Source organism: Pseudonaja textilis, chromosome 1 (genome assembly GCF_049901715.1).
Source record: "Pseudonaja textilis isolate UNSWEBS1 chromosome 1, rPseTex1.2, whole genome shotgun sequence".
Taxonomy (NCBI): domain Eukaryota; kingdom Metazoa; phylum Chordata; class Lepidosauria; order Squamata; family Elapidae; genus Pseudonaja; species Pseudonaja textilis.
The window spans coordinates 225,892,583-225,906,357 of NC_141990.1; the positions used below are offsets into that span (position 1 = coordinate 225,892,583).

At 38.0% G+C, this 13,775-nt stretch overlaps 1 protein-coding gene across 2 annotated transcripts in view; it reads left to right on the top strand.

The window, feature by feature from the left end:
• The window catches only part of STX3 (syntaxin 3), a 49,701-nt gene that overhangs the window by 30,955 nt on the left and 4,971 nt on the right, over nt 1–13,775 (top strand). For both annotated transcript variants that reach the window (XM_087920767.1, XM_087920768.1), the window contains exons 2-9: nt 3,131–3,211; nt 5,482–5,581; nt 5,841–5,915; nt 6,852–6,919; nt 7,574–7,682; nt 9,781–9,854; nt 10,204–10,338; nt 12,106–12,216. In XM_087920767.1, coding sequence (XP_087776893.1) covers nt 3,131–3,211; nt 5,482–5,581; nt 5,841–5,915; nt 6,852–6,919; nt 7,574–7,682; nt 9,781–9,854; nt 10,204–10,338; nt 12,106–12,216 — 753 coding nt within the window. The remainder of the gene's footprint in view (nt 1–3,130; nt 3,212–5,481; nt 5,582–5,840; nt 5,916–6,851; nt 6,920–7,573; nt 7,683–9,780; nt 9,855–10,203; nt 10,339–12,105; nt 12,217–13,775) is intronic.

A 13,775-nucleotide genomic window follows, 5' to 3' on the forward strand; every position in this document is an offset into this window, starting at 1 on the left:
CCCCAAGGTCCCTTCTAAGTGCTATTCTGTTATTCTGACACCTTTTCCAGGACCTCTATTCAGATTTTGGTACCCTCAGTTTTCCTGCCTGAGCAGGAGGTTGGACTAGAAGACCTCCATAGTCCCTTTCAGCTCTGTTAAATGCACCTGTATTTATGCTCTAGACTACTGACATGTAAACCCTGAAAAATACCTGGGCAAAAGAAAGGCAGTAAAATCACTCTAGGTGAGGGACAGTGCAAAATATTAATATACACTGCTCAAAAAAATAAAGGGAACACAAAAATAAGACATCCTAGATCTGAATGAATGAAATATTCTTATTAAATACTTTTACATAGTTTAATGTGCTAACAACAAAATCACACAAAAATTATCAATGGAAATCAAATTTAGCAACCCATGGAGGTCTGGATTTGGAATTACACTCAAAATTTAAGTGGAAAAAAACACTACAGGCTGATCCAACTTTGATGTAATGTCCTTAAAACAAGTCAAAATGGGGCTCAGTAGTGTGTGTGGTGTCCATGTGCCTGTATGACCTCCCTACAACGCCTGGGCATGCTCCTGATGAGGTGGTGGATGGTCTCCTGAGGGATCTCCTCCCACACCTGGACTAAAGCATCCCCCAACTCCTGGACAGTCTGTGGTGCAACGTGGCGTTGGTGGATGGAGCGAGACATGATGTCCCAGATGTGCTCAATTGGATTCAGGTCTGGGGAACGGGCGGGCCAGTCCATAGCATCAATGCCTTCGTCTTGCAGGAACTGCTGACACACTCCAGCCACATGAGGTCTAGCATTGTCGTGCATTAGGAGGAACCCAGGGCCAACCTCACCAGAATATGGTCTCACAAGGAGTCTGAGGATCTCATCTCGGTACCTAATGGCAGTCAGGCTACCTTTGGTGAGCACACGGAGGGCTGTGCGGCCCCCTAAAGAAATGCTACCCCACACCATTACTGACCCACTGCCAAACCGGTCATGCTGGAGGATGTTGCAGGCAGCAGAATGTTCTCCATGGTGTCTCCAGACCCTGTCATGTCTGTCATATGTGCTCAGTGTGAACCTGCTTTCATCTGTGAAGAGCACAGGGCGCCAGTGGCTAATTTGCCAATCTTGGTGTTCTCTGGCAAATGCCAAACGTCCTGCATGTGAAATTGATTGTCAATCAGTGTTGCTACCTAAGTGGACAGTTTGATTTCACAGAAGTGTGATTGACTTGGAGTTACATTGTGTTGTTTAAGTGTTCCCTTTATTTTTTTTGAGCAGTGTATGATAAATAAGGGAACAATTAAAAATAATAGCACAGTTTTCTCTCTCCCCCTTCCTTTTTTTCTTTCTCTCTTTTTCTTTCTCCCCTTCCTTTCTTTCTTTCTCTCTTTCTCCCCTTCCTCTTTCTTGCCCTTTCTTTCTCTTTGTTTCTCTTCCTCTTTCTTTCTTTCTTTCTTTCTTTCTTTCTTTCTTTCTTTCTTTCTTTCTTTCTTTCTTTCATTCTCCCTTCCTCTTTCGTTCTTGCTCTTCCTTTTTCTCTTTCTTTCTCTCCCTTCCTCTTTCTTGCCCTTTCTTTCTCTTTCTCTCCCTTCCTCTTTCTTGCCCTTCCTTCCTTCCTATTTTTCTTTCTTTCTTTCTTTCTTTCTTTCTTTCTTTCTTTCTTTCTTTCTTTCTTTCTTTCTTTCTTTCTTTCTTTCTTTCTTTCATTTTTCCTCTTTATTTCTTTCTCTCCCTTCCTCTTTCTTTCTTATTCTTTCTTCCTTTCTTGCTCTTTTCTTCTTGCCCTTCCTCCCTTCCTTTCTTCCACCCTTCCTTGACACACACACACACACACCCCTTTTCTGGGAAGAACTTATTGGGCAAACTCCAGAGCAGTGAGCGGCAGGACAATGAAGAAAGCAGCAGCCCTGGAACATCCATCCACTCTCACTTTCGAAGCACATGGGCAGCAGCAGTGGTGGGTGGGGGTGCCCCAAAAGGCAGGGAGAAAGCAAATGGAAAGGCAAAAAAGCCCCACCAACTCCTCGGACCTCAACAAAGTATTAAGAATAAAAGGACTATTTGGAGGAAAGTGTGCAGAGGCGGCAACCAGAGAGAGGGGGATTTTTTGTTCCAGTTGTTCTATGTCAAGATCCTTTTCTTGATTTGGCTTTTGTGTTCCCATTTTAGTAATTTCAATTTTGTTGTTTTCCATACTTCCAAAATCTATAATGTCTATGTCTATGTAAAAAAAATTAAGAGTTTTCTCAACATATATTAAACATACATTTATCTATTAAAATCTCTATTCTTTCTGAGATATTAAATATTAATATTTCAGTCCAGTTAAAAAAAAACTCTTTAAAATAACACAAGGTTGTACTGTAGCCAACTTAGTCATTTTAATTCTTTGATGCCTGGTTCTTTAGTTCCCTCTAGTGTCTATTTGCAATCTGTATACAACTTCAGTTTTTAACAGGTTTAATTCCATTTCAATTATTTTCATATGTTTATTATTTAATTACATATTTGCTTTACAAGTCTTATAGCAAAAATAATCAATATTCCAAATCTCTCCGGACTCCCAATCAGTTTAAAACCCCTTTTTTGTCTTTGGCCAATTGCATATTATTTTAAATTTTTAAGTCTCTGTTTAAAATTTATTTAATCTGAAGAAAGTGAAAGTCACCATGTGTCAAATTAAGTTTGCTGTTTTGAAGGTCTCTAATATCCATAAGGTGGTTAAATGGAACATTTCCAAATGTTTGGAAAGTGAGTTCGACTGGGTTTATGTCCTTATGAAAGGCCTCACCACTGTGGAGAAGAAAGATGTTGTCTCCCCTAGCTTCTGGTGTTGACACCTGCAAGAGACAGTTTTATGATTTGCTTATGAGGAGTTGCCATTCAGAACACTTCTGAGGATCTCCCAAATCTGTTCTGTCAGTCAGCCATAATTCACACTGGAAGCAGCTTCATTGTCTTTTTATATTTTCACTAAGTGGATATCTTTCTGTGGTTTAAAAATTAATATACTTGATTATTGTCATTCTGTCAATGTGAATTCCACCAATATAGGTTCTGCATTTTTCCTTCACCAGGCCAGATTTAGGGAATCAAGAACCATATGATTCTAATTGGTGTTATTTGGCTCTTTACAGAAGCAGGGCGATGATGAAGCCGAAGATGAATTGGAAATTGCTATTGACAACACTGCTTTCATGGACGAATTCTTTTCAGAGGTAAACACTGCTGAGAAAAGAAAAAGCAGCTCTGAAATTAAAGCTGGGGCTTCAGAGTAATAAAATTGTGGAACACTGTGACATTTATTTAACTGTGCTGTGAAAGCTGTTGATGGAGGAGATGCAAACATTTCAGAGACCAGACTAATGCTGGAGCCATGGGCTGCAACTAATTTTTTTTATTTATTTATTTTATTTTGTCAAGCGGTTGATTATAAGATAACAGATATAAGTATAAACATAGTTATGAATACATGAAATGGATACATATAAGAAAAATAAAAAGAAACAATAGGACAGGGACAGTAGGGGGCTTATGCACGCCACCTACAGACCTCTTAGGAAAGGGGTGAGGTCAATAGTAGACAGTCTAAGGTTAAAGTTTTTGGGGTTTGGGGAAGAAACCACAGATCCACTTAATCCACTTAATCTTCCAGGGGCCACAAAAGGTCATCACAAAAAGCAATGTGGTGATGTGATCAAGAGTGGCCCCCAAATTGCCTTTTTTTTTCAGCTTGGGAAGCAGTTTGTGAATTTTTTAAGGGTGGAGATATAAACATTTTGATTCTCAGTGTGTTCTTCCTCCCATTTCTACTGCTAATTTTGGCTAACAGCCTCGGTTCCAGTAGTCCTGATTAAAAAAGAGATAGCCAATTCCAGCTTCTTAAGCACATTGGACAAAGGCCAGATTTTTCCCTTATAACATGTTTATCCTGGTTTTTTTTTTGCTGAAAGTCTCCAGAATGGAGTCAATACATTTAATGTAGTGAGAATCTTGTGTAAGGCCTTCTCCACAGGTTTTCAACCCATTTAATTTTCCTGGGAGAAAAATTAAAGAAAGAATTGAACTTGGATACCAATTCTTAAATTTCAATTGCAGATCTTATATAATGTCCCGCTGGTTATAGTTCAGGAAGAAGAGACTTGGGAGAGCTATTTTATATTGATCAGACTTGGTGGAATGTTCCTGATTCCCATCTCATTTTCTGTTTTGCTAAATGGAAAGGCTGTGGTCAATGTAAATAGCCATCTTATATTTCCCTGCTGTTGGAAGATCAGCAAGGGGCAGACAGACAGAGATAGGTGTCAGGAAGCAACAAAGGAAGCAGTGCAACTTCCATCACTTGCTATTTTCTTTAACCCAGTATTTAAAAATGAGGTGCTGGGCAAAACAAACTAGAGTCACAGCTGCTGTTACCTTCCTTATCTCCAGTGACATGAAATAAAAAGTAGAACCTGGAATCTTTGACAAAAGAAAAAAATGACTGTGTCTGGTATGGCCTATCAAAGTTTTAAGCTTAAAAAAGGATTACTGGAGGGCCCTCATGGTCCATGAGTACCATTTTCCCCTCCATATCCACTGGTAATAGTAGGTCTGCAGCAGAGGTGGTATTCAGCAGGTTCTGACCAGTTCTGGAGAACTGGTAGCGGAAATTTTGAGTAGTTTGGAGAACCGGCAAATACCACCTCTGACTGGAGATTTTACAGTATCCTTCCCTTGCCACACCCACCAAGCCATGCCCACAGAACTGTTAGTTAAAAAAAAATTGAATCCCACCACTGGTCTGCAGTTACCTATGACAAAGGAAACAACATCTCCTTTCCTTGAGTAGTTGTTGAGGAGGATAATTATGATAGGATGAGGCAAACTGTTGTGATGTTATAAGCAGCGAAGAGTGTAAGTCTGATTTTGCATTAGTGTTCATGGAGCCATAAAGAGTGAAAATATTGCGTTTAAGCATAAATGCCATTTGTATATGAGTGTGGAGTAATTATATGTGTGTCTAGATTGGCAACCTGGGAAACTGATTCTACTGATAAGATCAAAATACCTTATAAGAGAGCACCTTTCTGTTGTATGAATCAAAAGCAAAGCTCACACATTTACTGACATTGCTGAAAATAATAAAACACTTCCACTGAATATTATTTTTTTCAGCTTCGTAGCAGGGATGGTGGGAGTAGATAGAAGATGAATTGTACTTTTGTTTGATGCAGAAGAAGGGGAAAGGTCTGCCTTGTTTTGTAAAATTTTCCCTTCAAGTCACTACCTGCAGAATGAGACAGGAACGTCATACAATTGCCTCCAATGATAAGAAAGCCCTCTCCACCACATGCACGATGGTCATGGCTGTTGCTATTGCTATGTTTCTATATGAATTCCTGTAATGAAAATGAGCTTTGAGCTTTGGACTGACTTAATGGAATTTGGTCTTCCCTTCTTGGCTTGTGGCAGTGATTCCTTCTCAGCATCTTTTCATAATTTGCAGATTGAAGAGACCCGGCAGAATATTGACAAAGTTTCAAAGAATGTAGAAGAGGCAAAAAAGCTGTACAGCATTATCCTGTCTGCTCCTATCCCTGAACCAAGTGAGTAGGATGCAGTGTTCATAAACTTTTGTTTGAAAATTCTGAGCTTTGCCCCATTTAAAAAAAAAAAACATTATCTCTATATCAGATAGAAGAAGAAAGATGGTTGCAGCTTCTGGAAGAGGCTAAAACTTTCCCCTTTTTATACATGAGTGGATTCATCCATATTGGGGGTGCTGCTGCTGCTGTGTGTAGTGCAGGGAAGAAAATATCTTTACTGCTATTCTCCTACTAGAGGAAATCTATTTGTGTTCTGCAGAGACAAAGGATGATCTGGAGCAGCTGACAGCAGAAATCAAGAAAACGGCTAATGCTGTTCGAAACAAGCTTAAAAGTAAGAGATCTCTCCTGGGAACAGGCTGGGTTTATTTTATCTGTACAGTATTACTTAAACAATTACTAAATTTTATTTGTGTTGCTTAAATGTTGGTTGCTTACTTAATTGCCTTTACATGCCAGAGTCCTGTGAGCATATTATGAATTCTGTAGACACCTTCCCCAGTCTCTCTGTCCTCCGGATGTGTGGAGTTGAAAGCCAACCCCAATGAAGGATGCCCAGCTTCTGGAAAAGTTTCGTAGCCATTACATGAAGGGAGGGTACTATTCTCTTTAAGTACCAAAACCAAATCCATGCTCAAAGCTAAGAAATCACCATTAGGTTTGTTCTTCCTATCTGAACAACCTATCGCTCCAAAAGCTAACAAGTGACTTAAGATTTACAAGAATATAGAACTGGGTTTAATTAGAAGTCATTGTAAGCTTCTATTCTTCCCAGTTTAGATCTGCATTTTGTTTCCTTTGTTTTGAAATATCACAAATTCAGTCAATCTACACTAACATTGGATTTTTTTCTTAAGCTTTCTTCGCTTTTCCCTCTGCAATTAGGTGTGTTGAAAAACTGAATATTTATTTATTTATGGCACAAAGAGAATGATTTTTATCCATGCCTATATACCTATCTAGATATCTTTAAACTATTTTTTAAAGTTTCTAATAACCTCTCATTGATAAAACAATCCCAACCTGGGGATACAACCATGAAAACAATTTAGATAAAAACATTTTGCTTTATAAACTTTCTATAAAATTCCCACATCTTAAAATCCTTAAATTAGTTTTAAATCCTGGTGAAGCAGGCCAGAATAAACAGAGTATCAACAGAATCAATGGAAGATCCTTAAATACAAACCAAAGAAGAAATTAACTCTGCAAAATATAGCCAGAATTCCTTTCGGACTGTGATATCTCCTCATTTTTCTTGGCTGCACAGGTATGGAGCAGAATATTGAGCAGGATGCGGCTCGATCATCAGCTGACTTGCGGATACGGAAGTCTCAGGTAAGTGGAGCTTCATGATGGTTGGATTAAAATGACTTCACCAGCTATTATCATGGAGTTAAGTGAATGATACAGACTGATATGGATGAGGCAGAACTGTATGTTTGAATATAGCAATAGTGAATTGCTATTGCTGAAGCCCTTGTCTGCCAGGTACATAACCCTGATTTCCAGTTGGAATTATGAGGATTAGCTTGTTCAGATTCCTAGGCATATTTCATGAGAAGCTCTAGGGTTTAACTGTTTCAATGTCCAAAATAAGCACTGAAACACAGCTCTAATTAAAAGGGAAATAAAGGAAAGTAATGGTTTAAATGTAGTAGGTGAATTACCAGACACAGCAGGTGAATTTCTTTTAATTTTGAAGGAAGGTGGAATTGGAGCTGTTTTTAATGCTTTGACAAAATGTAGTGATTTTAAATACCTTAAAAGTAGTTTTGGGGAACAAACAGAAATAATGATTTTTCATGTTTTTCAAAATAAAAGGAAAAAATTAGTTAGCTAAAAGATATTTGGTAACTATTTTAGACACAAATTGAGGCATATTTAAATTTTCATTTATCCAAAAAACAGAACCAAAACAAAGGCTGTAGACTTTATGAAATGGAATAAAGGCAAGGTTTCTCTAGCATGATTTATTTTTCTTATCACCAGCATTCAGTTCTTTCCCGAAAATTTGTGGAGGTGATGACTAAATACAACGAGGCACAGGTTGACTTCCGGGAACGGAGTAAAGGGAGGATCCAACGGCAGCTTGAGATCAGTAAGGCCTTTTCTGTTTGCCTTAGACATCACCTGAGTAATGTAAGATCTTGAAATCTTGGAAGAGAAATGATTCTGCCTTGTTTTTAAAAACTGAACTTTTCTGACAGAGGCATTGCACGGATTTGGGGTCTTCCAGAATATTCTTGTTGAATTCTCCTTATGATGTTTCCAATCCTGGGAGTCAAAATACACACCCTTTGCAAGGGTCCAAGTTGAGAAAATGGCTCTGCGCCATTTATTTGATACTGGCCATTCATCTCTCATGACATTTCAGTGGCATTGAATTTGGATACTCTTTTCAATATTGCTGGACTTAATTTTACTTACTTCCATCCTAAGCTCTGATTTTTGAAAATCAGTTGGTCATTGCTCATGTTTTAAACCTGCCCTACCGTTTTAGCCTTAAGAAATAGGAACAGTTTTAAAATGAAAATTGAAATCCTGAAGATGCTGACTTGATAATATTAGTATATTATGTAATCCAGGAAAGTGGATGGATTCAGTTATAGTAGCAACAGATGCATCATTGGAAGACCTGAAGGTTTGGGTTTGGACAGACCATTATAGCAATAGCAATAACACTTCGACTTATATATAGCTTCACAGTGGTTTACAGCCCTCTCTAAGTGGTTTACAGAGTCAGCATATTGTCCCCAACAATTTGGGTCCTCATTTTACCCACCTCGGAAGGATGGAAGGCTGAGTCAACCTTGAGCCTGGTGAGATTTGAACTGCAAAATTGCAGGCAGCTGGCAGGCAGCAGAAGTAGCCTGCAGTACTCTAACCACATTATGGAGAAAAGCTGCATGTGGCTTTGTCTTTAGTGCATTAATTTTTAGATTCATGATCCTCCTTGCATCATACAATCTAACATTTCCTGAAAATCATTTGGGTTTGTAACCCAAAACATGGCATCCCGTATAGGGTAGTTTTCAACCTACAACCATTTTTTGGGCAACCATTGGAAGTTATAATGGCACTGAAAAAAATGATTTATGGCTGGTCCTATCACTTAGAACTGTTGCATTTTATTTTTTGTTTGTTTTCAATGCCACACATCTTCCCTATGGCTGGTCCTCTTACTTCAAACTGTTGCATTTTATTTATTTATTTGTTTTCTATGCCATCCATCTTCCCTACAAGGTAATTCTGGGTGGCCATTATCATTCCACAGTCACGTAATCAAAATTTGGGGATATGGCAACTGGCATATATTTATGATGGTTGCAACATTCCAAGATCACAGGGTTGCCATCTGCAACCTTCTCAGCTGGCTTCTGACACACAAAGCCAATAGGGGAAGCTGGATTCACTTAATGATTGCATGGCACATGTAACCAACCCTTTCAGTGATTCACTTATCAACCATGACAAAAACGGGCATAAAATCAAGCACAACTCACTTAACCATTGTTTTGCTTAGCAATGGAAATTCTGGTCCTGATGTTGGTTGTAATTTGAGGCCTACCTGTACATGGTAACATACACACTCTATTCATGCTCTCAACCAACACACCTCTTGACATCATCAAAAATATTCACCCATAAAAAAAACATTAAATAAACTGAGTGACAGCATACATTCTTCGTTGTCTTTTTGCTCACTGCTGAACCATTTGCTAAGCCTTCTATGTATTTCCTTGTGTGCTTTATTTTCATCCTTTTACTTTCCTTTATCAACCTTTGATTCTGTTTATACAAAATGCACGATCATTCAAACCTATCGAATGTTTTTTGTACGCTAGTAAATGTATCACAATCATATTATTCTTCACATTAAAATTAATATTTTATCTGATTTTCTTTTTTATTCTTTTTATTTCATACACTTAGGATAAGCCTTTATGGAACAATAAATTACAACAAAATAATGATTGTTTATAAGTCATTAGTGTAATTAAGAATTACATTTCCCCCTGCCTGGATCTGAGAACAGAAAAGTGTTATACTATGTTATATAATAAAGTTATATTCTGTTATAATAATAACTGAGTATTATTATTGTGTGTTATTTCTTACCATGTGCATGGACATGTTAATTCATATTATAAAAATTGACATTCTGGTTTTTTTTCTCTCTTTTCCCTGGGATACAGCTGGAAAAAATACAACAGATGAAGAATTAGAGGAAATGTTAGAGAGTGGGAATCCATCGATATTCACCTCTGGGGTGAGTGTGTATGTGAAGCAGGATGGTGTGTGTGTGGGGGGGTTCATAAGAAATAACTGTACAAACCTAAATGCTAATAATTTACAAGAAGGATGGTTTGGAGTTTTTTCCCTAATGGCATTGTTATTGATAATAGCAACAGAAGGATGAATGAGTTGGGTGGGAAGTGAAAGTGAACTATCTATCTATCTATCTATCTATCTATCTATCTATCTATCTATCTATCTATCATCTATCTATCTGAAGGAAGATGCTAAATTGGGGCAAAAGAAAGCATATGTTGAATATTGTTCAAGATTATTGCAGAAAAGGCATTTCTTCCATGCAATGGTCTCTGGATCTTCTCTAGATCATGGATTCCCAGATCTCGAAGCAAGCGCTGAGTGAGATTGAGGGACGACATAAAGACATTCTACGACTTGAGAATAGCATCAAGGAGCTTCATGACATGTTTGTGGACATTGCCATGCTGGTAGAAAATCAGGTAATGGAGCCTTGGTGGAAGGAGGCTGGAAAAATAGCCAAGAAAATTTAAAGAACGCCTGTTTCAGGAAAAAAAAAAATCTTAGGGGACTGAAATGACAGATCCTTGCAAGAAGCAGGAAAGGGAGAAGACAATGAATATATTTCCTACTAATCCAACAAGGTCTTGTCACATTGCCAGTGCTCCAGATCTGTTGTTTTCTTTGCTGCTTAGAAAACAACAAATGTTTAACTGGCATTATCATTTCCAGATGAAGCAAAATGTGACTATAAAAAGAGCAATATGTTCTCCAAATAAGACTAAGACTTTTTTTTAATACACCAGGAGCTTGGGAAGAAAGAGGCATTCAATGGCATTGTCAATATAAAATAAGGGAGGCTTTAGGCATGGGACAGTGAAATCCCAAACAGACTGTTCAGAATATAAGGATTTAAGAAGGTATGTAATGGATGTAATGTTGGTCTAAACCTGGGAGACCCGTTTCAATTATTCAGTCAGTCACAGAAACCCGTTAGGTAATTTGGGGCTAGTCATTATTTCTCAGTCTAACCCAGTTTCTCAATCTTGGCAACTTTAAGCAACATGCCGAGTAGGGAATTCTGGGTGTTAAAAGTCCACACATTATAAAGATCCCAAGGTTCAGAAACACTGCCCTAATCCATTATACATGGGGTTACGGGAATAAAATTGGAAAAGGAATATTCCTTGAAGTGTTGAAGAAAAACTGGGGCATAAATTGACTGAAAAAGGAAATAGCTTCAAATTGAGTGAATGGATGGCAAAATAGCAAATGAGGTTCAATTAAGGTAAACTTAAGTATGTTTTTGGAATCAAATTATTCTAATTTACACTCCAACACTGGAATTTTTTAAGAAGAGATGGGACAATCATTTGTCCGAAATGGTATAGGGTTTCCTGCCTGATTGGACTAGAAGATCTCCAAGGTCACTTCTAACTCTTTTATTCTGTTAATTACAGCTTAAAAGACACGAGAGAAGTCTTTTAAATTAAACTTGAATAAAAACTCTCCATTTTTAATGTGACAGAATAGAGCCACTCAAGTTTACTTAAGCATGGTTTTGAATGCTATATTATGTATGAATGCTCATACTATAAAATATTGTGGCTTATTGATTTGCATTATGGTATGGTTGGCTGTGGATACATAACGGGAGGCATTAGCTGAGGTAATTTGGATATGGTATCAGAGGTAAGATTTGTCTACACTTTGGCTTGCTGCATTGCACTATTCTAATGAGTTATATTCTAATTAGATTTTTTTCAAAAGATCCTTCACGTGATGACGATGGTTAATATAATCCTTGTTAGAATCACTTATGGGTGAGGAGCAGTCTGCTTAATAGTATTTAGGCCTTGATGCCAGTCTTTAAGGGTCTTTTCTTGTTTTTTGCTCACAATGCATTGCTGAGGAGATGGCAACCAAGTCAGTTTATGGTGAGTATATTTTTAGACCATAAACCTAGTTTGGGACGAGGCAGAAAATGTACGGGGAATTTATGCTTGATTATTGTGGATGAAAGTCTGTGGATCTAAAACAAATTCTTACCCAGAGAGGCAACTTGCTAAAATGAAGAATTGGCATTTGGGGAGAGAGGTGACAGCTCTACAATGGAAGGATGGCTGGGTCAGAGAAAAATTCAAGACAGTTTAGAGACAGGATGGTTGGGAAACTCCTTCTCCATAAAACTCCATAAAACATTCTAGCCTGTTCACATTCCTTCTCTTTCTTTTTTTTAAACTTCACAGGGTGAAATTGTAGATAATATAGAACTCAACATGATGCACACCATGGACCACATAGAGAAAGCACGTGAGGAAACCAAGAAGGCTTTAAAATATAAGAGTAGGGCACGCAAGGTGAGCCTCTCCTACAGACCTCCAGCTTGGCACTCTCAGCCACTTTGCCAGTTTACACTTTTTGCTTCTGCCTCTCTCTTTGGCTTCTGCCATCTTCTTCCTCTTCAAGGGAGCCATGATTGACCGCATAGAGAACAATATGGACCAGTCAGTAGGTTTTGTGGAGAGGGCTGTTGCTGACACCAAAAAGGCTGTAAAATTTCAGAGTGAAGCACGAAGGGTGAGAAGAATTACAGGAACCCAGCCCCATTTCACCTGCTTTAGACCCTTGTCCCAGTGTTTGTTGAACTCACCTTCTGCAGACATCTTTCTGTCAGCTTTGTGTTTTAGATTGAGACCCAGTTTTTTGTTCCTGCTTTTTCTGTACCTCAGCTTACCCTGCAGCCACTTCAAAACCCAGCCACTTTTGTCAGTAAATGTTATTAGTTATTTTGCTAAGTGCAGCTTTGTTTCCTGAGCAGTCCTTTTTTGTTCCTTCACTTCAACCTGAAGAAGATCTCTTCTTTCACAGCTTTTTAAAAAATGTTTTAAATGTCTTTGAAGTATATGAGGCTTGAATTTCTCTCAAAGGCTACTCCAAATGTCTTCTGCTTTAAATTGTCTTTTCATTCTGTTATTGTGGTTTATGTGGAAACTAATCCGTTAACTTTGGTAAGTTATATAGAGGGTATGGCACATTACTGCCAATAAACCAACTTCTAGTAAAATTCTCCCTCAACTTTAATAACTATATGATAGGCTCTTATGTTCAGTCACCTAAGACTGCTTTTGGCTTAAGGAGTAGGTAAGTAGAAGATATTAAAAGTTCTGCAGCTGGTAAAAAATGAGGAGGTTTGCTCAGCTGAAAATGGCAAGGAGAACTCATTTGCTTCTAGTTTTTGCTTCCTGCTGTAAGAAAGTCAGAAACTGAAAGTAGTTGAAACCCATTGTTCAGTGCAGTGTCAAACAACAGCGTGTCGCTTATTTTTTCAATTTATATGGGCGCTTCTCTCAAATACATGGTTCTGTAAGGCTTACAATAATTAAAAATATTAAAGAATAAAATATTTTTATTACCTGGTTTGGGAAATGTGGCACAAGAAAGTCTAAGAATTACAGCTTTTTTGCATTCGCCATGCAAAATGTGTTACATAAATTAAGGTTGAAATTATGTCCCACCTAACCAGAGTCTGCTAGCATTTTTGTATTAAAAAAATATTAAAGCAGGTTTGTCCACATTTGTAAACCTGAACTTTGGAAAATGAGTTCGTTAAACTCTAAATTGACAATTGCAGGCACTCTGCTGGCCTGCTGGAAAGGATCCTCTTTATAGCTTTGGTAGTTGGCTGAAGAAATAACCGAGATTGGGTTACTAGTAACAAGGTTGTGCAGAACTTTTTGAGTTCTAAGGAAAATGGGTGTTTAGGAGCCCATATGAGCATGCAAGTAGCACCTGTGGGTGACTCCTTATCCTTAAATGATTCCAGGAAGACTCAACTGCTTTAAAAAGCTGCTGAATGGTGCACAATCCTGTGCATGCCAGAGCATCTTTTTAATGTTGATTCCAAAGTCCTGCATAA